The 27,781-nt window shown below is 37.4% G+C and overlaps 1 protein-coding gene across 1 annotated transcript; it reads right to left on the bottom strand.

The window, feature by feature from the left end:
- Positions 1-1,284: 1,284 nt before the first annotated feature.
- Positions 1,285-27,781, bottom strand: LOC307128388 (KN motif and ankyrin repeat domain-containing protein 4-like). The gene is made up of 10 exons (XM_079820217.1): positions 27,614-27,781; positions 16,834-16,909; positions 13,913-15,433; positions 13,577-13,658; positions 13,155-13,478; positions 12,967-13,051; positions 10,718-10,937; positions 6,854-6,996; positions 6,515-6,715; positions 1,285-1,662 (listed from the first exon to the last, which is right to left on the bottom strand). The coding sequence occupies exons 2-10, from the start codon at positions 16,847-16,849 to the stop codon at positions 1,552-1,554; spliced, it is 2,703 nt and encodes a 900-aa protein (XP_079676343.1). The 5' UTR covers positions 16,850-16,909; positions 27,614-27,781; the 3' UTR covers positions 1,285-1,551.

Below are 27,781 nucleotides of genomic sequence, written 5' to 3'. Positions count from 1 at the left end.
ACACTCGCAGTTAAAACACAATTGCATTTTTTCATTAAATGTCCCGCAATGAATGTAGCAAAATTCAATGTGGAATTGAAAATGAAACTAGTGTAGGAAATAGCTCATTTAAATTATAATATTGAAGTTGAATTAGCATTTTGCTCCAAACGTTGCACATTTGGTTTGAACATTGAAAATGTAAATTTAAATACAGAAATACATTGTCAATTTACATATTACATTTCTAATTGAATATTGCTACCCACATGTTTCCATAGATCTGTGCCACATGGGAGGAAAATGTAAATGCGTCCTAAGAGATGCTAAAAGGTTAAAACGTTTGGGAAAAAACAAAGTGTCTGCTCTAAACCTAACCCTAAACCGATAGTGTTAACAAAAGCAAACATGAGATAAAAACACTGAAGAAACCACACCCTTTTAGCTGCTTTTTAGTGTTTCACAGGACCCGTACTGGGCGCTACGCATTAAAGGGATAGTTCACCCAAAAATGTAAATTCTGTCATCATTTACTCGCCCTCAAGTTGTTCTAAACCTGTTTGAGTTTCTTTGTTCTGCTGAACACAAAAGAAGATATTTTGAAGAATGTTTGTAACCAAGCAGATAGAGCAACCATTGACTACCATAGTAGGGGAAAAAATACCATGGCAGTCAATGGTTGCTCTATCTGCTTGGTTACAAACATTCTTCTACATATCTTCTTTTGTGTTCAGCAGAACAAAGAAACTCATACAGGTTTGGAACAACTTGAGGGCGAGTAAATGATGACAGAATTTTCCTTTTTGAGTGAACTATCCCTTTAAGGGCAATGCTGTGATGAGCTATTATACGATACAAGCGTCAAAATGTATTACGTTTTTTTGTTTTACAAAAATGTGGGAAGAGTGAGGTTTTTCACAAGGAGTTATATAATCCTTCATTGCTTAACTTAAGAATCTGTTCTTTCTCAAACAAGACATATGGTGTTGAGGCTTCCATTCTAGGACACTGTCTGGTTGGACTGTCTCAGGAATTGTCGCTACAGTGAAAAGTTTTTTCTTTTAATATACCACTAGCTCAAAATATTCTTCTGTGTTCTGTTGTATAACACATAATATTAACAGCATTTTTCCACGGTGAACACCATGTATATTTAGATGTACATGATGAAGGATTCTCTTCAGATGATTTACCACACTGAATCCTCTTTAAGCAAAACATGTTACTTGAAGATGCCATAAGGATTGCTTTCAATGAATATGCAGATTATGTTTGTCTTAAGATACACAGTCAACCACCCAAAGGAATTGGACTAGTTTTAGAGAATAGTTTATTTCATTGACATAAAATGACTGAAAATGAAACTGGGTTGGTTACAAAACATTTTTTTTTCTGACCAGAGTTACATTTTGTTGTCAGTTTTTAGGCTGTTATATTTACATTGACAAGCTTTACATTAGAGAACTACTACTAATATTATAAATTATAATATTGACATATTATTGCTGGTCTTTTTAGCAGTAACTAACTATACATGAATGTTTTAATTGACTGTGATAACCACGCTCCATTCTAAGACACCTTGCATTTGTCTGAGCTCTTGGTTTCTGTGCGGGCTTTCAGAAGGTCTGCTATCTCTGTATGAGAGGCTTGTGTTGCCAGAGATAACGCACTGCGACCACCCTAGAGACAAAACACAGATGTATGAATATGATTGACAACAATGCATGAGATATAGCAGATCTAACCAGCATGTGGATATCATCTGTCTTTAGTCTGTATCATAGTACACTACAAGACTAGTCAAAGGCTACATTCACATCATGGTAAAATGTGGCTCAAATCAGTTTCTCCCCCTTTATGTGTGTGTATGTTTGTTTTTGTGATTTATGAGAACAAATTTGTATAATGACACGGGTACTACACTGGTATTATGACGTAAACATGAAATATGAGGACATTTCATATGTCCTCATTTTTAAAATAGCTTTAAAAACATACTAAACAATGTTTTATTAAAAATGTCCTGTGATGGGTAGGTTTAGGGGTAGGGGTAGTGTAGGGGGATAGAATATACAGTTTGTATAAAAACCATTATGCCTATGGAATGTCCTCACTTAGATAGCAAAAAAAACCTATGAGTGCGTGCGTGTGTGTTCATATTTTTCTATCACGGTGGGGACTTTAACCTGAATGCACACTGACTCATGGGGATTCGTGTCACCGTGGGGACCTCAATTGTGGTCCCCATGAGGAAACAAGTTTATAATTCATACAGAATGAGTTTTTTTTTTTATGTAAAAAATGCAGAAAGTTTTGTGTGAGGGGTAGGTTTAGGGGTAGGGTTAGTGAAAGGGGAGAGAATGTACAGTTTTAGTCAAAGATTTAATTTAGTCTTACATGCATTCACATTCTCTCACTTTCTTTTTCTTTCTCATTCACTCACACAGAGGTGATAAAGGCACATCTGTGTGGGATCATTTCGACTTCTACACAGAAAGTGATTGGACCATTGCCTTATTCTTGAGCGGTCTTTCAAATATACAGCTCTGGAAAAAAATTAAGAGACCACACTGTAAAAACAAATTTGTTCAGTTTACTTAATTCAATTGTTCAAACTCGTTGCCTTAATTCAATTAATCATTACTTAATTGCATTAAGTTGTTCGTACTTAAACCGTTTAAGTTTTGTCAACTTAATTCTATCTGTGATCTGAGGAAGTGTACTCCCAGAGTGCATTGCGACTTGAATAAATTAATTGCTTCGTTTGACTATTTTACCATTTGTCTTTTGTCAGTATAACCCCAATAACCATAGCAAATAAAATTGTAAAAGTATTATTAATAAATAAAATTAAAAAATAAATAAAATGTTACCATTGTACCTTGTTACCATAGTTGTGTTTAGCATGCTGAATGTTGAAGTCTGTGTGTGTGACTCAAGCATGGTCAAATGCTATTGTCACAAATATAGAGGGATCATATCAACCCAATTAAAAAATTATGCCATAAATATTAGCATTTTTTTAAAAGATCACTATTTGACATGAACTATAGATATGTTATATATCCTTATCCTTAAAACACACACACACACACGCACGCACGCACGCACGCACGCACACACACACGTTAGGGTTTCATGTTTTATGGGGACTTTCCATAGGCGTAATGGTTTTTATACCGTACATACTGTATATTCTATCCCTCTACACTGCCCCTGCCCCTAAACCTACCCATCACAGGAGACATTCTGCATTTTTACATTTTCAAAAAACATCACTTAGTCTGATTTATAAGATGTTTTCCTCATGGGAACCTAAAAATGTCCCCACAAGGATGAGGATTTCGGATATTGCCATCTTTGTGGGCGCCTCAAAAACACTTTGCCATTCCGTTTGTTTTTTTGTTTTTTTTATTGCTTTGGCAAAATGGTACTCCATACAAACCAGTCAAGTAATGTTTACTTGGGTTTTCATAGGGTAGGCATAGCATGCAAATAGTTCACAACTTGGAAGACCACTGGAGATTGCAATGGCCAAATCCTCCATCCACACCTTGATTGGCCTGGCCTGGATTTGAGCATTGTCTTGCGGGAAAAACTAATCCAACATTGGGCAAGATTGTCAGAGCAGAAGGAGGCATGTTTTCTTCCAGGATAACCTTGTCCATGGCTTGAGTCATACAAATTTTAACCCATTGTCAACCAACAACCTAGTTGCGCTGTTGATCTCTGCGCAGGTAGTAGACGCGGGAAGTTGAATCAAGCATCACTGGTTGAAACGGGAGGAGAATTTTTAACGCAGCATCCGTCTTTCTGTCATCCTTTGGCTAGCGTTACATTATATGATCACGCTTTTATTCAAGCAAATGCTTTTAAACCATTCAAGAGCGACAAGGCAAAGAGAACAAGCTGTCTGTGACACACACGACACATGGAAAGCTCGCGCACAGACAGCATGCCAGATTCGAGTTCTCTTTCGCGCTTAGCCTTGAACTAACAATAACACACACACACAATTATATATCAGTAACCACTTATGATAACAATGTAAAGAACAAAAGTAATTATTTATCAATTTAACTTATGCAGTGCCAACTGATAACTTTTCAATTTCTGTATATTTCCTACTTGTTATACAGGTAGATAGGACATTTATTATGGGTTTGTGTAATGATTGTTTTTAAATTCACTTAAATTAAAAGTTGTTATATTTTTTGAAGCTTGTTCATGTTATTTCATAGAGACATCATTAGCTGTATTACTATCAGTGATACTGGCCTTCATTCATAAAAAGAAGCCATTAAACAAACGTTTAAAAAATATTCTGTCTTTGTTGTTTCTACATTCATTTGGAGATTAAATGTGAAATTATTACATTATCAAATATATTTTAAAAAGTGTTTTAATGGCGATTAATCATGATTAAATCACAGAAAAAATATTAATCTAGTTAATTATTTTCATTGATTGACAGCAATAATAAAAAAGTAAGAAACTTATTCATCTATATTAAAAAATTATGTATTAATTCATGTTGATATCTGCACAATTTATGAGTATTTAGCCTGCCTCTGCCATCCAGTACCCCCCACCCCCCGCTCAGAAGTCTGTTGACAGGTATGATTGGTGGTGATCTGGTGGTTCTTCAGTAAGGCTACGATTGGGAAGATACGTCTTTGCGAAGGGTGCACAACTCAAGCCACATAAAAGGTTATCCTGAAAGAAAAATGTTTCCTTCTGCTGTGCTCCCTAACTCAAAGGATTGTTTTTTTTTCCTGCAGGACAATGCTCCAATCCACACAGCCAGGCCAATCAATGTGTGGATTGAGGACCACTAGATCAAGATCCTGTCATGGCTATCATAATCTCCAGACCTTTCCCACTGAAAACCTCTGGAATGTAAGCAAGAGGGTCAACAGCCATTAAATAAAGCCAAGCTGCTTGATTTCTTTCACTAGGAGTGGCATAAAGTCGCCCGACAGCAATGTGACCAACTGATAGGGAGCATGCCAAGACACACAAAAGCTGTGATTAGAAATCCGGGTTATTCCACTGATTTCTGAACTCTGATTTCTTAAAAACATTAGTATTGTGTTGTTTATAAATTACTAGTTTTCTTTGCATTATTCAAGGTCTGAAAACATCTTTTTTGTTATTTTGTAATAAAAGCTCTAAATGACAAGAATTTTTTGAAATTTGGAAGAAATGCTGTCAGTAGTTTGTAAAATAAATCAAAAATATAAATTTTACTGATATACATAAAATAAAGATTCCAGAGGAACTTCAAATTTTGCTGTGGTCTCTTAATTTTTTCCAGAGCTGTACTTTGTAAGAGTTGTCACAAATAAAGGTTCTTTGGCTGGGTGTATGGCTCTATGAAGAACCTTTAATATTCAAAGAACCTTTCCATTGCACAAAAGGTTATTTGTAGCGCAGAAAGGTTCTTTAGACTGTAAAAAAAAGGTTCTTCAGGTAACCAAAAATGGTTCTTCTATGGCATCACCGTGAAACCCCCTATTTGGTTCTTCCTGGCACTTTATTTTTAAGGGTATGGCTGTCAGTTTCTGTTGTTGTTATGAAGAGAGTGAGGCTGACATCATGTTAACATGAAATGACCGTTTCCGGAGTTCAGACAGGATTGTGTCCACTAGGTGGCACCTTGATACAGGTCAGATGCCTAGCAGAAACCACTCCGTCAACCCACACTGAACATACTCTAAAGAGCTGTTGTCTTTCTCCCACAAAGTTTCATTGTTTTCCCCCAAAAAATATTAAAGACAGACAAAAACAGCATTTTTATGAAATTTAGAGACACAGATGATGATTCCACAGTCATTCATATTGACTTGTCTCTGAATCGTGTGTGCAATGTCCTTACATTGGAAGTCAATGTTAAAGCAACAATGTGCAGCTTATATTTTTGTTTCAGTGCATATACTAATTTTTAACGACAAATAAGCAAAAAATATATGCATTCATGTTCAGTAGCAACATTAAAATTTGTATTCTAAAATAATAAATTAGTAATTTGACAACATAAACATCTAATGTATAAATAGGACATTATATTAAGCCTGACATTAAAAATGGAATAGCACCTGTACCTAATAACCATTCAGAAGAGGAAAAAAAATGTCTAACCATAAATTAAACTATTGTATAAAAATATTCAAATCTTTATACCTTTGGTTGAGTGTTGATTATGAAGAATAATTATTATAGCAATAATATAAGCATTTCTTTGGAGGCCTGCATATGACATGTGGAAGAAAAATATATTGTGCCTATGAATGAACAATTCCTTCTCAAGACTTATCAAATCGTGGCCACATTTTATTAACTCGTTCCTTTGTTTTAGTTCAATCGCAGCCATGTCATGTGAGGCTGCACATTTCTGCTTTTAAACCCCACAAACGTGTGTTATTGGAGCCGTATGTTATCCTTTTAGCCGTGGGACAACTGTTTGGTGAACGTCCAGGTAGGTGTTTTTAGTTTTCTGTTAACGTTTGGGCTAGCATGCAAGAGAAATTACCTTGTCTTTTAAATTGACATTGCAGTTTACTTCCTCCAACAAAATTTGCACAATGTTGACATGTCCCCGATCACAGGCGCTGATCAGTGGAGTGGTTCCTGCGTGATCCTGGGAATTAGGATCCGCTCCCTGTTCTAGCAGGAGACGCACCATTGGGACACGTCCATGTCTTACTGCCAAATGGAGGGCTGTTTGTCCGACCTAAAGACAGATGCAAAAACATCCATCTTCTGAAACATTACAGAAAATGCCAAATCTTGTGCAAACAGGCCCTCCATTTCAAACAATTAATTTGATATAAAGTGCACACTGTGCCAACTGGCTGGTAACACCCATCACCTGTCCAACACAGGCGTTGACGTCACCAAGCTCCATCAGCTGCTGGACCACTTTCATGTCCCCTGGTGATTCGACAGCTGTCAAGGAGGCCAGCATGATAGCGGTGTAGCCAGACTTGTTTCTCAGGTCCACTTCACATACACCTAAGTCAAGCAAGCACAGGAAGTGTCTATTATATTAGGTTAGGAGTTATTCTTTTTGTAAATATTGGCACTTTTTGTACTGTACTGTAAAGTTTCAATTTGCATCACTAAAAATATAATGGATGCTAAAATAAAATAAAGCTGGAAACAGGCTAACCTCAGAGCTCAAAGAAAGTTAGCTCTGCTTTAAGTGCTAGAGAGCTGCCTTCCTGTCTACCACCTTATAAGGCAGCATCCAAAATGTAATGGAACTCCACAAGTGACACATTTGGAACACTCTATAAGCAGCAACATGTGCACCACACTAAAAATATAGCTATACTAGCAAGAAGCACAAAAGAGACACAACTGACAAATGGTTTATCAAGATTTTGATGTTAGCATGTTGCTAAGCTAACCATGCTATATGAAAAAGCACAAAAGAAATAGCACATACAAATAATCCATTGTCCATGATGATATAAAGCCCATAGATTGTATGTATATGTAAATTCCACTCCAGACACTTCGCCACGCCCGCCATCTTGGAACGGTCAGCGCGTCGTCACTCACAATAAGAATCAATGATGCCACAACATTGCACAACTTCTGGTTGTGAATGTGAAACTGCCGATATTTAAGTTCTCAAAAAATGGGATAACCTTTTACAGGTGAGAATGTGTTGGTTTGTTTTAATATATAGCTATATATAGTCAACATTACAGGTTTGTACTATGGTACTTTTTAATGTTTTTACTTTTACTATTGTAACTTGTTGTGTTGACACCTTCGTCTTATTGTAATGTGTTAGTTTAGCAAAATTCTCTGCTTAAGTCTTTTACAGGTATAGATATTCATAGCCTACATGCGTCTATCTACTGTAACAGACGCTCTGTCAACTTGCTCTTGAATGTTCACAGACTGGCTTTGACCAGCTTACGTAAGGGACTTACGCAAGGATCTTATTTGTGGACTTCAGTTCGGCCTTCAATACCATCATGCCTGATCTTCTCTCAGCTAAACTGACCCAGCTCTCCATCCTCAATCTGTCAATGGATCTCCAGCTTCCTGACAGACTGACAACAGCTCTTGAGACTGGGGAAACTCACATCCAGGACTCTCACTACCAGCACTGCCCATCCCCCCCCCCACCCCCAGGGGTGTGTTCTCTCCCCACTGCTCTTCTCCCTGTACACCAATGACTGCACTTCTAAAGACCCCCCTGTGAAGCTCCTGAAATTTGCAGACAACACCACTGTCATCGGCCTCATCCAAAACAGTGATGAGTCTGCTTACAGACTGGAGGTTGAACAGCTAGCTGTCTGGTGCAGTTATAACAACCTTGAGCTCAACACACATTTAAAACGGTGGAGATGATAGTGGACTTCAGGAGGAACTGCCCAGCTCTCCCCCCACTCACCATCATGAACAGCACTGTGGAAGCAGTGGAGTCATTCACTCAAAAAAATGATTCTTTGAACTTACTTAATTTAATTATGGACAGTGGTTCCACACAAGCAAATTGCTTTTTATTAACATTAATGGAATTTTAGTGGAATTGCTTCCCTGTAACTTAAATCGGTTAAGTTAAATGAACATGCACACTCAAAAAAATAACTCATTGGACAAACTCAATTTACTTGAGGGCAGGTTTTCCATCCAATAAATATGTGTAACTCCAACTCATAAAAAACGAATTCATACAATGAAATGTAATTGAGTTGGTCCAACTCAATTTTATCTAATAGTTTAATTGATATTTATATACGTATAACATTACTTTTTTTTCTTGTCAAACTTAAATTAAAAAAATTAATTGGAAAATCAATTATAAGCAGTTTCATTCATCATCATACACAATGTATATAATGAATATATAAGAAAAGAGGTTTGACATTAGCATAGATCACTGAGTGCCACATTTTTCAGAATAACGGTAACCACAAAATTAAAAAAACATTACAGAAACCTCTCTAAATGTCCAACATAACTGAACATTAAACACTAACATTACTAACAACATCATTCCCTTTACAGAAAAACATATAAATAACACTCTAATCCCTAAATTTACTCTCCTAATGGAGTCCCTTGCAAAGCATGCTGGGAACTGCCCAGTTAGTTATGTCAACACAAATATTTAATGTAGTTTTAACACAACTGAATTAAGTAAACTTCAGTTTTAAAAATATTAGGTTGATTGAACACAATTAAATTAAGTTGTGACAAAATTAGATATGTTTAAGTAAAGTGAACAGAATTTAAATGTGTCACATCTATGAAGGGCTTGAATCATTTTTTTAGGCACTACCATCTCTCAGGACCTGAAGTGGGACAATCACATTGACTCCATTGTGAAAAACAGCAGAGACTGTACTTCCTTCATCAGCTGAGGAAGTTCAACCTCCCACAGGAGCTGCTGCTTCAGTTCTACTCGGCTGTCATTGAGTCTGTTTTATGCACTTCCATCACTGTCCGGTTTGGTTCAGCTACCAAATCTGACATCAGTAGACTACAACGCACAATCTGGACTGCAGAAAGGATTATTGGTGCCTCCCTGCCAACCCTCCAGGACCTGTACTCTTCCAGAGTGAGGAAGAGAGCAGGGAAAGTCATCACAGACTCCACTAACTTTTACCGTCAGGACGGCGACTCCGATCACTGGCCACTAGAACATCTAGGCACAGGAACAGTTTCTTCCCACAGGCCATTTCCCTCTTGAACAGTTAAAATACCCCCACAAGGCATATGCCTGTAAGTGCAATACTCCCACTGTTTAGTGCAATATCTTCTAAACTCGGGAGATATTTATATTTATACTTATTCATACTACTCACATACTGTAAATATGTTTATAATCTGTAAATGTATATTCTGACTAAACGTAACTGTGACCTAATATTTTTTTATGCTATTTTCATATTTTTATTCTTAGAATTTGTATTACCATGTTCTTGTTGTGTTTGTATTGTATATGTGCACTGGAAGCTTCAGCACCAAAAAAAATTCCTTGTGTGTGCAAGCACACTTGGCAATAAAGCTCTTACTGATTCACATTTTGTTCATCTTGATAATATTCACAAATTAATTTAACTTTTATGAATTGGGAAGCCATAATATAATCTCCGGAAATGAAAAGCTGAAGTAAGGCTATGAACAAACTAGCTTACACCATGGTCACCCAAATTCAGTGTCACCATCAAGCGTTCAACACTTTCAATTTTTATTTAAAATCTTCAAGTTGGAAAGTTTATGTTAGGGAGGGTGAAAAGATCTTAGTGTGACAACATCTATCTTCTCATAGCTGCTTGTTAGCAACTAACCACCTTTTTCAAGAGGTGTAAAAGTTTAAAAATCCAGTTTGCTGTATTACTGATGTATTTTAAGTCATAGAATAAACATGCTAATATTTTGAGCTTGTGTTAACTACAGATCTTATGTCCGGCATTTAACCAAAACCCTATTCAAATACATCCATTGACTTCGGGACGATAGATCCAGAAGTTCAAAAAATGCTAACAGGACTTTTAGGACTCATTCCTACCCCAAACTGATACTTGTCAGTACCGATTTATAAGGAATAAAATGCTTTCTAGGTAGGTTTTGGAATAGTTGTTGATTGTAATCACTGTGAAAACAGAATGTGACTCTTCCATCTTAAGTATACAAGACATGTTTTAAAACATTTATTTCCAAGCAGTTAAAAAAGGAAACAAAAAACAGTTAACATATTATCACTAACCTGTGTCTAAAAGGAGCTTAACGATGCTGAAGTTACAATGAGACACGCTATAATGCAGGGCGGTGTTCCCATTATCATCCACCATGTTGACCAAGAACTGAAGGACTGTAGGTGCTTGTGAGTTAACCTCACTGAGATACAAAGCAACAATGTCGGCACATGCCCCCTCTTCAGCAGAGACGTGAAACCATTGCTGGAACACAACAGTGAGAGCCTGGCTCTGCAAATCAGCAAAGAAGAAGACCAGTACTGTAGTTACCACTCAAAAAAGAAATGCAGCAATATAACTAAACAACAGAATCATTTTCAAACACATGGTACTGTTAGGATTGAAAAACTTGTTATCTGGCACCTTCTCAAGTCAATGTTAGCAAAGAAAGTACATATTTATTTAGCAGACACTTTTATCCAATGTAACTAAAGTAACTTAGATTAAGGCCCTGTCCCAAATGGCACCCTAAACATTCACGGTCTTACCACGAGTCTGCACTGATGTAACGCCACTTTGACGATGTGCACATTGAGGGCACATATCGACTGCTAAGCACCCTTCTGAAACCTATAATGACAAATGGTACACCCTACAGTCTCATGGACTTAACAGACACGTGCACGCAGCAGCCATTGTAAGTCCACAAGACCAAAAGTGCATATGAAGTGTGCATTTGGGACAGAGCCTAAGTCGGATTAACATACAGTAGTGCTCAAAAGTTTACTTACGGTACATCTTGCAGAATCTGCTAAATGTTAATTATTTTAACAAAATAAGAGGGATCATACAAAATGAATGTTATTTTTTATTTAATACTGTCCTGAATAAGATATTTTACATAAAAGATGTCCACAAGACAAAAACAATGAAGCTGAATTTATAAAAATGACCCCATTCAAAAGTTTACATATTGATTTTAATCCTGTGCATGTGTTTAATACTGTGTTGTTACCTAAATGTTCCACGACTGTTTTTTTTTTGTTTTTTTTGTGATGGTTGTTCTCGAGACCCTTGTTTGTTCTGAGCAGTTAAACTTCCCAACATTCTTCAGAAAAATCCTTCAGGCCCTGCAAATTCTTCAGTTTTCCAGCATCTTTTGCATATTTGAACCCTTTCCAACAGTGACTGTATGATTTTGAGATCCATCTTTTACAACTGAGGGACTCAAACACGATTATTAAATGTTCAAACATTCACTGATGCTCCAGAAGGAAACACAATGCATTAAGGGCCGTGAAAACTTTTTGAATTTAGAGATAAAAGTAATTTGTACTTAATTTGTCTTCCAGGAAACATGTAAGTATCTTCGGTTTTCTTCCGAAGGGCAGTACTAACTGAAAAAAAATATATTTAAAAAAAAAATCAAAAATAATCCACTTTATCCTGGTCAAAAGTTTTCGCCCCCGCCTCTTAATGCATCGCATTGCATTGGCCAGTTTAACTGCTCAGGACAAAAAAGGGACTCAAGAACAACCATCACTAAACAAAAAAACAGTCAATGGATCATCCAGGTAATGACATAGTATTGAGAATCAAGGGTACATATTATTAAGAATCAAGGGTATGTACATTTTTGAACGGGGTCATTTTTATAAATTCAGCTATTTTTTTTGTCTTGTGGACTATAATGTAAACATATTTTATGTAAAATATCTATTTCAGGACAGTACTAAATAAAAAATGACATGCATTTTGTATTATATTAAAATAATTACCATTTTGCAGATTCTGCAAGGGGTATATATGTGAACTTTTGAGCACGACTGTATTTTAGAACTGTCCAAAACGTATAAAAATAACAACGTTTACAAGGTGTTTAGCAAAAGTCTCAAGAGATGGGCTTTAATCGCTCCATGGAACAGTGCCACACGACGACAAAGCTGTTGTCTCTCTATCCTGATGGATGATGAGCGGAATCCCAGAAACATTAACAGGTGCACTCGGACTAATGAGAGGACAGGTTACTCGCACAAGACGTGTATTAACAAATTTTGGTCAGTTTAGAAATGTTGCCTTGTGAAAGAGAAGAGAACCAAGAAGAAATTGCAACATTGTAACAATTTGAATCCCTGGTTTAGAACAAAACAAACGATCTACAGGTCTGATAACACCAGTGGTGATGGTTCATATCTCAATCCCTGCAGGGGACCCTTTTGGTTACTAGCTTCAAGCTAGTACTGCAAAAACACTGCCCAAAATAGGTCATTAATGTGCAAGTTGGGAATATTAGACATAAACTAGTTAGTTTGAATATTACCGTTTCATCATCAGGTTCTGACACTTTATCCATATGGTCTTTAAGGAAACAACATGCCTCTATGAAATCTTTATTAACAGCGTCCCTAGAAAACAAAAAAAGTTGTTTTCCATTTGTGTTTATAATTAATAAGAAAGCTATTGAAAGATATTGCTGTAAAATCTAAAGATGAATTCCGTTCAGCTCACCTGTTTGCCAGGGATTTCTGATCCGAGCCCACTCTCAAACATTTACGATCCTTCCTCTCTTCCTCTATCTGATCCTCTAGAGTTCTTCCCAGGCTCATTAGTTTGTGCAGATCATCTTCTTTTGTGGTCTCTACATCCATGGCATCTACTTTTTGATTGAATTCCCTGTTTTTACTTTGATGTGTCTCTACAATGGAGTCCATTGTCCATGTGGTCCATAGTTTGCCTTCTACCTTTGTCGTATTCTTCTTGTGGTCAGCATTCGCTTCGGTATGCTCTTGTAGTTTGATAGCATTACTTACTCCCTCTGTCTCCACACTCCCACTTCAGAAAATTGAAGGCCAAAGAGCATTAGTATTCTGCAGTTACTGTTTTAATGAATCAGTCTGTAAAAAGTGCACATAGTGGAGATATGTATTTACCTGTCTCTTGTGCTGTCTTTCTTCAAATATTCTGTCTTGAGGTTTTCTTCCACTACAGGAAGAATATCCTTCATTTTATAGTCTTGAAATCCACAGAAAGGCCAGAAAAGACAAAACATTTATAAATGTCATAGATTGGGAATAATATTTTTCATCATTATATACAGTCAGAAAAAAAAGTGCGTGTAGAGCAGCTTATCTCTAGGACAGTACCCTCAACAAATCAACATTTTAGCTTATCTTCCCCGAAAGGTTGCATATTAGTACCTTTTGAGGGTACTGCCCCAGTGACAAGTTGTTGTACCCTTAGAGGTACGACTGAATGTAGAGTCATACCTGGTTGAGAAACATCACCAGCAGGAAACACATAGAGGGTTAGAAGGGTGACTAAAGTTGCTAACTGCTCTTGAATGGTGCAGACCCTTGGAGGCAAGTGATCGGAAGACATTTGTCCTGATGAGTCGCCTTTGCAAAGGCATTCCCACTGCTCCTGAAGGAGCTCTTGCAATCTTTTCACATGGTGCTCCATGTCTGCATGTGATACTGGAGGTTGATCCAGAACTTGAGGGGGGATTCCTTCCTCTGTTGGCATCTCTTGCTCACTTATTAGTGGTTCCTGCAATTCTACCACAGGTTCAAGATTTTGTGTAATTACTAAAGAGCTCTCAGATGAAATCACCCTGGCCAGTGTGTGCCCCATTACAGGCTGTAAAGTCAACTGCTTGATCTTCTCTTCCTTGAGACGACTCTCCTGTACTTGCTGCTTCAGCAGAGTTCTTGTCTTATCTAGCTCTGCCTCCAGTTCATGAAGTTTCTGTTCCAACAAAACAACTTTCCTCTGGAGAGTTTCAGTAAGAGACTTGGTTTTCTCTCCATTATCTAAGAGATCTTTTTCTCGTGAGACTGTCTTACGTCTTTCTGCCTCTGGAAGAATTCTAGTTGAAGGCATTGCAACTGTGTCAACTTGTTCAGAAGAAGCCTTGACATTTTCCTCAAGCCGGTCATATTCTCGATTCATCCAGTCATCACTTGTTTTGTCTTGATTTTCTCTGGCAGATGAGGGACTGTCCCAGTTATTTATGTGTAGAGAAGGAACATTCAGTGGCCCAGTGGTTTTGTTTTGGGAATGCAACTGGAGTAAAAGCATCTCTTGCTCCTCCTGCAAAATACATATCTGAGCCTTAAGCTCAGGAATGACTCTGATTTCCTCTTCCAATTCCCCAACTCGTTCAAGTGCTGCAGTGAGCCGCTGGAGGGTCACGTTTGCCCTACCTATCCTGCTGTCGGGTGCATGGAATACATCTTCAGAGGAACCATTTTCCTGCATTAGATATTCCTTGGGGCTGCTGGGGCTGGTTGGATCATCGGTTGACTCAGAGTGTTTTCTCAGTAAAACAGTCAAGGGTAAACTGGAGGCTCTCAAAAGATTTGGCCTGACGTAATGTCCCAAAGGCTGCTCATCAAAAGCCTGAATATTAGCATACATCTCTGCAGATGTGAAGGACTTGTTGATGGGTTCTCTCCTCCTGGCATTGCCAGCAGACAAACTGTCACTAGATCGAAACTCAAAATGTTGTGTAGAGTCTCCTAGTTTGGTTTTGGGCCATAAAGTACTGATGGAACTCCACTCTGTAGCTCTGCACCCATAACCCGGAAGGCTTAAGTTACGTGAGAGGGCACCATTATTTCGCCCTCTTTGCCTTCGCTGCATTTGCACCCTCCTCATGGTGTTGCCCTTCTCAATGTCATCCACATATTTAAGGAAGTCCAGGTCCAGATGGAATCCATAGGGTGTCTCTACAGAATAGGAGGGTGGTCTTCTTTGGCTCCCATTCTCTTTTGGAGAGATGCCATTCACTAAAAGACAAACACACACTGTAAACCCTAAAGAACTTAGTTCAATCAAATTAACTTTTATGAGTATTTAGAACTATATTTTTCTTTTGAGTTCACAAAACTGACACATTTTAAGTAATCTGAATTGTTTCATTGTTTTGAGTTTTATGAACTTGTTTCTTTTACAGTTTTTCTCAGTCGCTTTGGTACATTTCTCGAATCATCCTTGACATTTGCAAAATAGTAAGTGCATTTCTCAAAACAATTCGTACAAATAGCAAAACACCATGGATTACCTGCAAAAGCCAGTCTCTTGCTCAAAATCCTTAGTTCATCTCTCAAAAGTCAATGAACATGTCAGTGCCATCAGAATGACACGTCCTTGTGTCATTGTGTACAGATAAGACGGTCAAATTGCTTAGTCATGTTGTCAATATAACCGTGTACACTGGAGGGATGTTCTGATGTAAATATGGCTAAAGTTTTGATGACAATTATTGTAAATTGTAGGTTACACCTTAGTGTATGTGGGAGTTTGATTGCAAGAGACTGGACAAGATTCACATTTACGCTTTTACTGTTTGTACTGTAATTTGTTGACAGACCATGTCATTGCGATACAGAAAGGAAAAGACAGCACTGCATAGCACAAAGAAAAAAAACAAAAAAAAACAAAAGTAGAAATTTGAACGTCTAATGGAAATGTATAGAAATATGCTGACATATTATGACAACTTGTTCAACCATTTTGCATGTAAAGACTTATGCTATGAACTAATGGCTAAATGTTGTGGGGGGTGAGACTATTCAACAGAGACCCATCATAGTACATTTTGATCAACATGACGTAAGCAATTGATAATGTAGGAAATAGCAGAGAATTGTACATAATCATTTGCATGGATGTACCAAAGCATTTGCAACTTATTCAAAGAAATGAGAAACTGCTTTTTTGATGTGCACAAGTGACACAATGATGTGAAGATTGAACAGGTAGTTTTGAGAATTTCAATTCTGATCTGAGAAATGTACCAAAGCGACTGAGAAAAACTGTAATTTAGACAAACTTAAATTTAACTGAAACTGAAACTGGGCTGGGATTTCTATTTCCCAGCATGCTTTGTCATGACACTCAAAGGGTAGAGTAAATACTAAAATTAAGTGTTATATAATGTTTTTTGAGCAAGATTAATGTTAAGATTTAGTAGTGTTTAATGTTTTGTTAGGCTAGTTTAGAACTTTAAAAAAATTATGTAACTGATTACCTCTAATATTTTGAGTTTTGCCAACTTACTCTGGTTTACAGTGCAAAGGTGTGTTGTAGAAGTGATGCATGGTACGCAAATTGGTCCAAATATATTCAGATCATTAGAAATGTTGCACAATGTGCTCCAACTAAACAAAAACTGGATGATTCATACCTTTTTGGGAATCCATTGTTCTTAGTATAAGTCTGTTTTCAGCTTCATGTGGCTTTTGGTTTGTGTCTCTTACCACCTGAGGACAAAGATACACTTCTGTTACTCTGATGTGTTGAATCAAACAGAATCAAGCACTTCTAAATGTTGGGAACACAAGTTGAGATGAGAGTAGGTTGTGCATTAGTATTCAGCAGATTGATAGAGCCAGACTCTTTCTTGTCTGTCTCTCTTCTCTATCTCTCTTTGACCACGCAGCACTTTCAAGGCACCACAGAAGCAGCAGCCACAGCCCAAACAATGTGAACTATGCAGTAAACACACAAACAGCTAAGACCAAACACTTCCACTGGCTCACATACACACAACCACAGATGCACTCCTTGGCATAGCTCGCACTAGTTGAAGAAATGCTTCTTATCAAAATTGCAGCCGTCCTTCCTTCATACCTGTCTGTCCCACCTTTCTACTCTATCGATTGAGATCTGCCAGACAGCACAGAAATAGGGGCTGATCTTTTTTGGTTATGAGATACCTCAGTACCTGCTAAGGCAGACTGATCTGAAGGAACTGATATAACAAGCAAGGTATATGGGCCCTGTCAGACAAAAAACTGCATTGCTGATACTGTCTTCTGCTGACAGGAAAATGGGGCTGCAGGATTCTTGCCTGAAACACACTCATAGAAAGTTTCCTGACAAATGCTTCCTGTATCCTGAAAATCCATAAATAGCCAGTAAGCCAGGGGTGTTCAATCCTGCTCCTGGAGGGCCACCTTCTAGCAGAGTTTGGATCTAGCCCTAATTAAACACACCTGAACCAGTAAATCAAGGTCTTCGGGATGACTAGAAACTTCTAGACAGGCGTATTCGAGGTAACAGTAGCCCTGCATGAGCAAGACTAGACACACATTTTTAACATAAACAAGTACATGCACATTTACTTAAAGACACACATACACTGTAAAAAAAAAAAAAAAAAAAAGTACAATCAACTTGGATGTTTAAGTCAGTGCAACTTAAATTACATTTAACGGACTTAAAATAATTTGTTGAATCTTATATAACATTAAAAAAGTTGCTTATTTTGATGAGTTAAGGGAATGTAAAAACATATGTTGTCATAACTTATTGATAATATAATGTTTGTGTAGCTACACTGTCATGACCCCAGCATCACCTGTACTATAGGGATGTGCCTGAAGCCGAATACCTTATTCAAAAAGGCACAGACAATATCTTCAAAATGATAACAAATTCTACCAAATAATAGGAACAAATATTCTGCAGATCTATTCCCTCCTCGTGTTTGGGTAACAGGTTAGCCAGCGGATAGCATAGCACAAGTTCATACATAAACCTCTAAAATCACTACGCAATAATGAGTGTGTGAAGTGAATGATTGTAAACTTTATGAATGAAGTGAGCAGCAAAGTGCGATCGCAAATATAGCAAAAGCCACGTTGTGCGTCTCAACCAAAGCTTTGACAAGAGTGATATCAACTAAACTACTACATCTTACACATTTTCTACTTGATATGATTTATTTAAATGTTTAAACATTGTACAATATATTTTCCCCAACGGCAAACATTTGTAACTTGCTTAGATTTTTCATTTGTATGCATATAGTAAACGTTGTTTTAGCTAATTTTAACCACTGAATATTTTCCTTCAAATTCCATTTTCTCTAATCAGCTATTTTATATAGATTCCTTTTATTTGAGGTTTTGGAATAGCTGTTCCTCTAGAAAAAAAAAAAAAAAAAAAAACTTTTCCTTTTATTTAACATTTAGAAGTGTTATTGTTTTAATTAGAGGATTTTTTAATACATTTTATAATTATTATAAAAATCAATATTTTATGAGCTATATAAGGCATATTTACATTTACATGGCCCCACCCACTTCTGGATTTATCAGAACAGAGACAGTAGGCTCTTGCTAACAAAAAGCTTTTGTTATTTTTTATTTTTTATCTGACCACAGAACCAGGTCCCGTCTGAAGTTCCAGTCAGTTACTTTTTAAATGTTCTGTGGTCAGATGAAAAAAAAAAAAAAAAAGCTTTTTGTCAGCAAGCACTCAAGATGGGTTTGGTGCACACAGGGATAAAAAAGTACCCTGTGTGTAAAATGAAATACTCTGCTGTATCTTTAATGTTGTGGGCCCATCTTTCTTCCAGAGATCCTGGACATTTTGTTCAGATACATGGTATCATGGATTCTATACCAACAGATAAAAAATTAAAACCTGACTGTCCCAGCTAGAAATCTTATAATGGGGCAAGGTTGGATCTTTCAACAGGACAGTGATCCAAAACAAACATCAAAATCAACACAAAAATGTGTCACTGAGTACAAAACCAAGTTTCTGCCATGGCCATCCCAGTCCCTGAACTTAACACTATAGAAGATGAGTGGGGTGAACTGATGAGAAGAAGCACCAACATGGATCTGTGAATCTGAAGGACCTGGAGAGATTCTGTATGGAGGAATGGTCTTTGATATCTTGTCAGGTGTTCTCCAAACTCCTCAGGCATTATAGAAGAAGACTCAGAGCTGTTATCTTGGCAAAAAGAGTATTGAATAAAAGGATTATGATTAATTGTGAGCAATGTGTATTAGAGAAAAACATTTATTTCATGATAAGATTTTCCCCCCATTTAAAATTCTTATTCTCCAATGAAAGGTTATAATTTTATAAATTTTTCAAACAAAAGATCAAAAGGATTAACAACGCAGATTTATTTTCACAGCCTTCTTTGGTCATATTTACCAAGGGTATTAATAATTTCGGGCTTGACTGTATATATACAGTGGGGAGAACAAGTATTTGATACACTGCCGATTTTGCAGGTTTGCCCACTTACAAAGCATGTAGAAGTCTGTAATTTGTATCACGAGCAGGAAAGAGAGCATTGCTTTTCTAATATCTTCATGTTTTCTTCTGATGTTCAAAAACTGATAGTTGTAGTAAAAAGTGTGAAGAACGAAATTATCTTCTGCAGGGTCAAGAACTTAAGGCTTTGTTTGATAATGCCCAGTGAGAGAAAGCGAAACTAAAAATACCCGGCATGATGTATGAAATGTGCTATAGCCACATAAACTTTATTAAAGGTCCTGTTCTTCGTGATCCCATTGTTCAAACTTTAGTTAGTGTGTAATGTTGCTGCTAGAGCATAAATAATACCTGTAAAATGATAAAGCTCAAAGTTCAATGCCAAGCGAGATATTTTATTTAACAGAAGTTCCCTTTCAAAGCCTACAGCGAACGGCTGGTTAGGACTACATCCTGGTATTTCCTGCTTTAATTACGTCAGTAAAGCAGTAGAACAGACTAACCTCCGCCCACAAGAAAACGCGAAAAAAGGGGGCGTGGTCTTGTTGCTGTCCCACGTGGAGAAGAAGAGGACGTCGTGGAGAAAAGGAAGTGCTGCGTTTCAGTGTGTTTGTCGCCATGTCGTCGAGACGCTGTTATTTTCATCCCGGAGTCAAATCACCTTTGTTTGGCTTTCCCAGGGACGCTGTAGAGATTATTAAGCGCGTATATATCTCCCGTTAAGAGGCGTGACCTTTCCACGTGCGCTAAGCTGCTGTCGAATCACAACACAGGACCGTGCTACGTTCGCTAAGCTGCTGTCAAATCGCAACACGGGAACCGCTGACACAATCAGAACTCGTTACGTGTTTCTGAAGGAGGGACTTCATAGAATAAAGGAAGTCTTCAGTCGTTTGTAGGACAGTGAAAACAGCGGTGTACAGATAAGTAAATTGTGTTAAAAATACAGTTTTTTTTTACACGCGAAACATGAACACATGTTATATTGCACACTGTAAACACAATCAAAGCTTCAAAAAAACACGAAGAACGGGACCTTTAAACTTTATAAAGTTTAAGAACAAGCACAAACTGTTACAGTTTTTCTCCATTGGTTTGGCTCATTTCTTGAAACAGAAATTACATTCTCAAAATTATAAGATCATTTGGCAAAACAGTTCAGCACAAAACTATAGCTCACTTGCAAAAGCTAATATCTCTCCCAAAACTGTTCACTCATGCTTCAGAACTGAATTCCTTTCCCACATAAATAGTCAGTGCCACGAAAATGGCAAAGATCCTTCTCAATTGCTTTGGCTCATTTCTTGAAACAGACCGGACGTTCTCAACCCTCTTGGTGCTTTTGCCAAAATAACGTGGATGGTTCGGCACAACACCATGGTTCACCTGCAAAAGCTCATACCTCTCCCAAAACAGTTCACTCATGTGTCAAAACTAAATTTCCTTCTCATTTAAACATTCAGTGCCCCCAAAATGCTTCGTCCCTTTGGCATTGTGTAAGCACTGCGAGTCAAAATGGTTAGATATTTTGTCACTATGGCAGAGGACCATTGAAATTTCCCTCATGTCCACCTTTCAGTCTAGCCCAGTCCTTCATTTTTGTCTAGCTAACAGAATACAATTGTGTATAAAACTGAAAAAAAGAAATAGGATTATAGGGTAAGAGTAGCCTCCAAGGTTTGACATCACACATTGCACTCATACTGCCAAGGAAATTGTAACCATTACCATTCACACACATTACTGTAAGTAACTTCCATACATCAGAGTAAAAAGAAAATGTATACAGTATAAAATACAGTAATATAACACACAAACAAAAAAACAATGAAAATTACCGTCCTCACCCTCCTGGCTATATACACGCTGCTGTTCTCAATCTTACTACACTTGTAAAATTTCTACTTTTCCAATTATATAATCTGGGTTTGATTTTTTTCAGAGATATTGTTAGAGTAACGTATGTGAATATATTGACCAAACAGTACACACAAGAGCAGTACTGCATATTGATGAAAATATTTATTTCTCTCCACATTTGTAAAATCATTCGATTCATTCATGCATTTTCAAAGGTTTGTTTTTTATATCTGCTGAGGTTGAGCTGAAGTCTCTGTCCAGCCTCTCTCAATGTCAACCCATGGGTACTCAGCAGAATCGCATCTGATAAATTTGGTCCCCATCTTCTTTGGCCACATCCTACTCCAGGGCTACCTCTTCCTACCCCCCTCTTCCCCTCTCATCCCCCCTTACCCTCTCTTCCCCTCTCTACCCATCTCTACCCCCTTCCCCTCTCTACCCCTCTCATCCCCCTTCCCCTCTCTTCCCCTCTCTACCCCTCTTCCTCCACGGGCTCCCCTTCTCATCCTCACTCTTCCTCTTCCTCGAGCAGGCAGTTGCCCATGTACATTTACTTGGCCAGGTGCCTCCATGTTCAGAAATTGTACTGGTCCTGCATGGTCAAGCTCTTTACATATATGTTTGACAGCATTCACAGTCATGGACAGCACCTGTCAGGTAACTAAACATACTGTTTGATTGGTCATCTAAGATGTGTGAAAGTCCTCCTTCATTAGTCAAGTTCTAGTTTCACCTGACTGTCAATTGCTGTAATAAATTTATCAAATGTTCCAAGGGATTCATATATGGTATTCATGGTATTATGTTCTTGACTCATTTTGACAATTGAACAGACTATTATGCATGTGATGACTTATACAATGAAATGACGCTGATACGTTTTGGAGCGAACGACCATTAGACTGAAAATCAAACAATCAGTTTAGATCAACAAGATCTATTCACTTGGAAATTATGCTAAATGTAGGCTACCTGTACTTAATCATTTGCAAAGATTCACTGAGACATTGAGACATGTACTTAGACATTTGCAATTTGATGAAATGAATGCTATTCTGTTGTGAACAATTGCCAAGTGGTTTGGAGATTTGTCCATGTTGTTTTGAGAATGTAATTTCTGTTTCAAGAAATGAGCCAAACCAATGGAGAAAAACTGTAAATAGTTTGAAGTAAAATGTATCTGTCCTACACCGTTTTCTACTTTACCACAGTAAATTATGCAAACTCCTAATTAAAAGCAAACAAGAAAGAAACGTGTATATAATCCCCTGTGAGAGACGTAAATGAAGATTAAGGAAAGTAAATAAGAGATTCCATGTCCAGTAGAATAAAATGGGGTAAGCCTATTGTTAAATTCGTGGAAAATTGGGTGACCAGATCGCAAAACGTAGCCTAGGCAAAGCTTAAAGGTCCCATGGCATGACATTTTCATTTTATGAGGTTTTTTAACATTAATATGAGTTCCCCTAGCCTGTATATGGTCCCCAAGTGGCTAGAAGTTTTGATAGGTGAAATCCGAGTTCTGGGTGTCCTGCTCTGCATTTGAGAAAATGAGAGTGGAGTAAAATGAGAAAATGGAATCTTTCCTGTATGTCGTCATACGGGGAACGGTTACCTCCCCTTCCTCTGTTTTGCCCGCCCAGAGAATTTGGAGAAAATGGATTCGCGATGTCAGCACAGGCTTTACAAACAGACTTTTACTATTTGGATTCGACAGCACCGCCACAAACAGTGAGTAACAGTGTTCATTAATGCCTGATCTGTGATCAGTGATTTCTGATGTGTAGCTAATCATTCAAGTTCACGCAGACTTTCTTTCTAAATCGTTTAATACTGTCAGTCCCGCCGCTGGCCGTCTTGATGCCCTAAGCGTAATGCATCAGTGAATCAAGCCAGTGACTAAAACGATCAACTTCACAACGTTTCTGTTTGTAGCATGAAACAAATCCGTTATTTAAATGATTACAGAGAGCGATCAAAGAACACTCTCTTGATAATGTTCGGATCTGTGAATCACACGTCGCGAGTGTATCAGCACACTTCCCCAAACTGCCGTTATAATGAATGATGCTGTTATGCTGCACAAAGCTCTTACAGTATTCCGGTCGATGTCGTGTTTGCTGTTAGTTGTGGTGAAAGCATCGTTCCACATGTTACAAAGTTCGTAGAATAAGTAGGAAGAAGACAGGGTCGCGTGACTGGGACTCGTGTTTATTCAGAACTCCCAGATACAAACAAAATAAACCTGCGGTCTCAACAACTCGGTACAATAAAACGTTCTCAGCTATCTTGCTCCAGGTCTCTCTGGTCCACATGCAGTCCGTCTCTCTCTCTCTCTAGCAGCGCTTGCAGACCTCGCTAAACCACGTCCCCTCCGCCACATAATCTAATACTCATTTCAAATGCAAAGATGTCAGCCAATCACAACAGTGGGTGTTTTCACTGAAGTATCACAGCAGACACGCCCCTTGAAACAGAGCATTCAAGCCAGAGGGCTAATATCAGTATAGAAAAAAATGCTTTTTATTTCTAAATTATGACATTTTTTGATGTAAAAACCATACTAACAATATAAGTACACCTCAGGAAACATTATAAAATAATAAAAACAATCCATGCCATGGGACCTTTAAAGGAACTGTATGTAAGAAATGTATTTCAATTAATCACAAAATGGCCCTGATATGTCACTAGACATTAAGAAATCATGTTAATTTAAAATTCTTATAGGCTATCACTGACAACAGTTGTCCGGCCAGGATATTGTCATTTAAAAGTGAAGTTGCAGCCCTCAACTGATGTTGATGTTGACATGTTGTGTTTTGGCCTGAAGCGCCACCCTCCACCTATCTACCAATCACGAAGTCAGTAGTGTTTCGGCATCCGGGTTGCCAGCTCTGATCTAGTTACCACAGTTGAAGCTACAAACTTTTTGGATAAAAAATGTCTAAGGAGGGGGAGAGGGGATACACCGCTCTACAGTAATTTAAAAGTGATTGCAGTACCAGTTTTGGCCACAATCCTACACACAGTTCCTTTAAATTTGCCTCACCTCACAAAGCCTATCTCTTGTTTGGCATGAATATAATATGTTTTCATGGCTGCGATGTAACATTTAATTACAAACCCATTATTTATTTTTTAAATAAATGTTTGTGCTTCACTCGTGTCATAATATTCACGTAAAACAGCATTCACAAAAAAAAAAAAAAAAAAAAAGTGTTTTGGTCACCAGCGCCGGTGGTGCGGTTGTCACGCACAGCCCTATCGCTGGGTGACAAACTATTGTAATATGCGGACAACATTTTGAAAATAACATCTAATAATCTATAGTCATCTATAAATATATATCTATAAATAATCTATAATCTTTTTAAATCTAACAATTTTGTACCGTATCCATGTAATTTTCTATACATAAATGCCATCTCCCCTTGGTTTTCTACAACCTAGCTGTGCGCGCATCCTGTATGTTTACAAACTGTAAATTGGTCAATACAGATACAAATAATTTTGTAATTTTTAAAGATACAGATATTGGCTCTGCTGCACACCCCTAACCTCGATATACAAGTGTGTGAACACAAATATTTTTTGCTACACAGCTAAATGTCTCAGCTTTGTTGCAGGGGTCACATTAGCTACTTTAAATTGTTCTTCTACATTCATTCTCTCTTTCAGGTCAACTTTTAGGCGGAGCTGCAGTTTGAAAATTGCTAGTTTAGTTAAAGAAAGTTACACTGTTGACATGTTTAGGCTACTTGTGTAGAGTATATTTCTGGCCTGGAAATGAATTTGTACCACTATTATAAAAAGCTGTAATATAAACACTATCATTATGAGTGCTTTTAATTGTTTCTAGCATACAAACAACTTTCATAAAGAATCTTAAATCAGCCACTGTTGTAGATTTGGGATTTCTTTGGTCACTTTCACAATGAAGTCTGTGTTCACTCAGTACGGCACACTCCATTTCACAGTAATGATTATTGTTCACTTTCCTTTTTTGCAGCACTCAGGGAAAAAAAAATGCCTCTCATTAAATGCATTTCTCTCCACAGCATTCTTTCTTACACCACAAATTGGATTGAAACTCATGACAAACTAAAAACTGCTACCGCTGTAAGAACAAAATTTGAAACACTGTGTCCTCTGAAAGGAATGGACAATTTCAGGTTTTAGGTCAGACTTGGAGGATGGAAAAAAGACCAAACTGGAGACTTGAGAGGAACAAACATTTTATCCTGCAGAGAGTTTCAAACTAGTCGGCTACAACTTGAAGTTTTTACTTTGAATTTCCTTTTCGTCATATACAGGGAAAAATATAAATTATAAATGACTGTGTGGCTTTTCTAAGTGAGTTTTTTCTTTTTTCTTCATATCTCTTCTCACTAAATAGGTGTCAGATGACAGTACCTGTTCTCTGTTTCTTCTCTGAATAGCATATGTTATGCTAGCTGTGTTTTGACATGCACATTTAACAACTCAAGTGAGCCTGATTCACCTTTACATAAAACAGACTGCTGGTCCTGCACACTTTCTCACTCACTCACATTTATAACACACAATAGACAGAAGTTTCACGCTTCCTGTTTGGCCCTGTAAGCAGTGTGGTTTCCTTGGCTCAGATCCTCATTCTTTCTCCTCTGTTTGGAGTTGGCTGGATGACTGAAGCCAAAGATTGGTTCTTCTGCTCTCTGACCCCCATCACCCTTTCACTTTATGGAGAGAGGGTGTGGTGAAGAATCTCTGCTACTGGAGTTTTCAGAAGGACTACTGTCAGAATAGAGACATATATCTATCTATCTATCTATCTATCTATCTATCTATCTATCTATCTATCTATCTATCTATCTATCTATCTATCTATCTATCTATCTATCTATCTATCTATCTATCTATCTATCTATCTATCTATCTATCTATCTATCTATCTATCTATCTATCTATCATCTATCTATCATCTATCTATCTATCTATCTATCTATCTATCTATCTATCTATCTATCTATCTATCTATCTATCTATCTATCTATCTATCTATCTATCTATCTATCTATCTATCTATCTATCTATCTATCTATCTATCTGTCTATCTATCTATCTATCTATCTATCTATCTATCTATCTATCTATCTATCTATCTATCTGTCTGTCTGTCTGTCTGTCTATCGTGATTCACCAATATGAACATTTTGGCTGAATTTTTATATTTGAAAGTCGAAAACTGATATATTGGCCAGTAAATCTAGTAGAAGTGAAAAAAAGTAGAGTGATTTTTGAGTCTGATTACAAAAACAAAAGTCTCACCATTAAAAGCCATGTCCAATTATGACAGACTTGCTGCACATGTTGCACTTAACTGTATTTTCCTTTTTTGAAGTGATTCTAATCATATTTCAAGCACTTCAAAACCATCATGGCGAACCAATAACGATATGTTCTGTCTGTTGTCTGTCTATCCATCCATCTTTAGTGTTGTTTCATCTCTTCCTCTGTGGGATTTTTTTCCATGTCCACAGTATTTGGACCATGTTGACAATCTTGGCTCTCTGCCAACAGCAATATGTGCACGCACACTAGTTACATGAGAAGACATGTGTGCAGCAAAGTAAATTCAGACTCACCGTATAATCAAACACATGTGAAACATTCAGCACTCAGAGCCTGAGAAAATGTAAAAAAAATATATATATATATATATATATTTTTTTTAAGTCACCATCTGAAACCTCCTGTCACACAAACTAAGCAACCCAGGACGTCTCTCTATTGTTTTAGCGAAACAATCACTACATTACATCAGAGGAAAGTCTTTGAATCTCATTTGAGACACCCAAAAAAAGGACTTCCTGAGCATTTGTTTGTGCAAAATGAACAAAATAACACACCTAAATTACCCTAAATCTTTTTCTTTTTCTTTTTCTTTTTTTGCACTATACTAATATACTAAATGTGATTTAATGAGACATCCAGAGTTTAATGAAAGATACCATAAGACTTTTGCTCAAACTCTGACTTTACTTCTCTGAGTTTTTTTATGCATTGAGACAGAATTAAATCTAGATTTTAGGGCTGTATCTTACCTTAAATATCACATGTGTGCCATTGTGTCTTCTCCATGCTGAAGTGTAGCCTGTTCACCTCTTCACGTTTCTCCTTCATCTGAGAGGCTTCAGAGGGGAAGGCAGACAAAAGACATTCAAGCAATGCCAATGTAAAATTCTTGCAAAACATAAGCAGTGTTATTGTGT

Source organism: Gobio gobio, assembly GCF_949357685.1.
Source record: "Gobio gobio genome assembly, chromosome: 6".
NCBI classification, from domain to species: domain Eukaryota; kingdom Metazoa; phylum Chordata; class Actinopteri; order Cypriniformes; family Gobionidae; genus Gobio; species Gobio gobio.
Note: the sequence above shows the minus strand (reverse complement) of the source record. Positions and strands in the feature narration are given on the sequence as shown.

What these genes read in the sequence shown, in the direction of transcription:
- LOC307128388 (XM_079820217.1), bottom strand. An exon ending in CAGAAATCCCTGGCAAACAG is followed by an intron (nt 13,052 to 13,154) that starts GTGAGCTGAACG and finishes TTTGTTTTCTAG; the next exon opens with GGACGCTGTTAATAAAGATT. An exon ending in ATGTCAATTTAAAAGACAAG is followed by an intron (nt 1,663 to 6,514) that starts GTAATTTCTCTT and finishes TTTTGTCTCTAG; the next exon opens with GGTGGTCGCAGTGCGTTATC.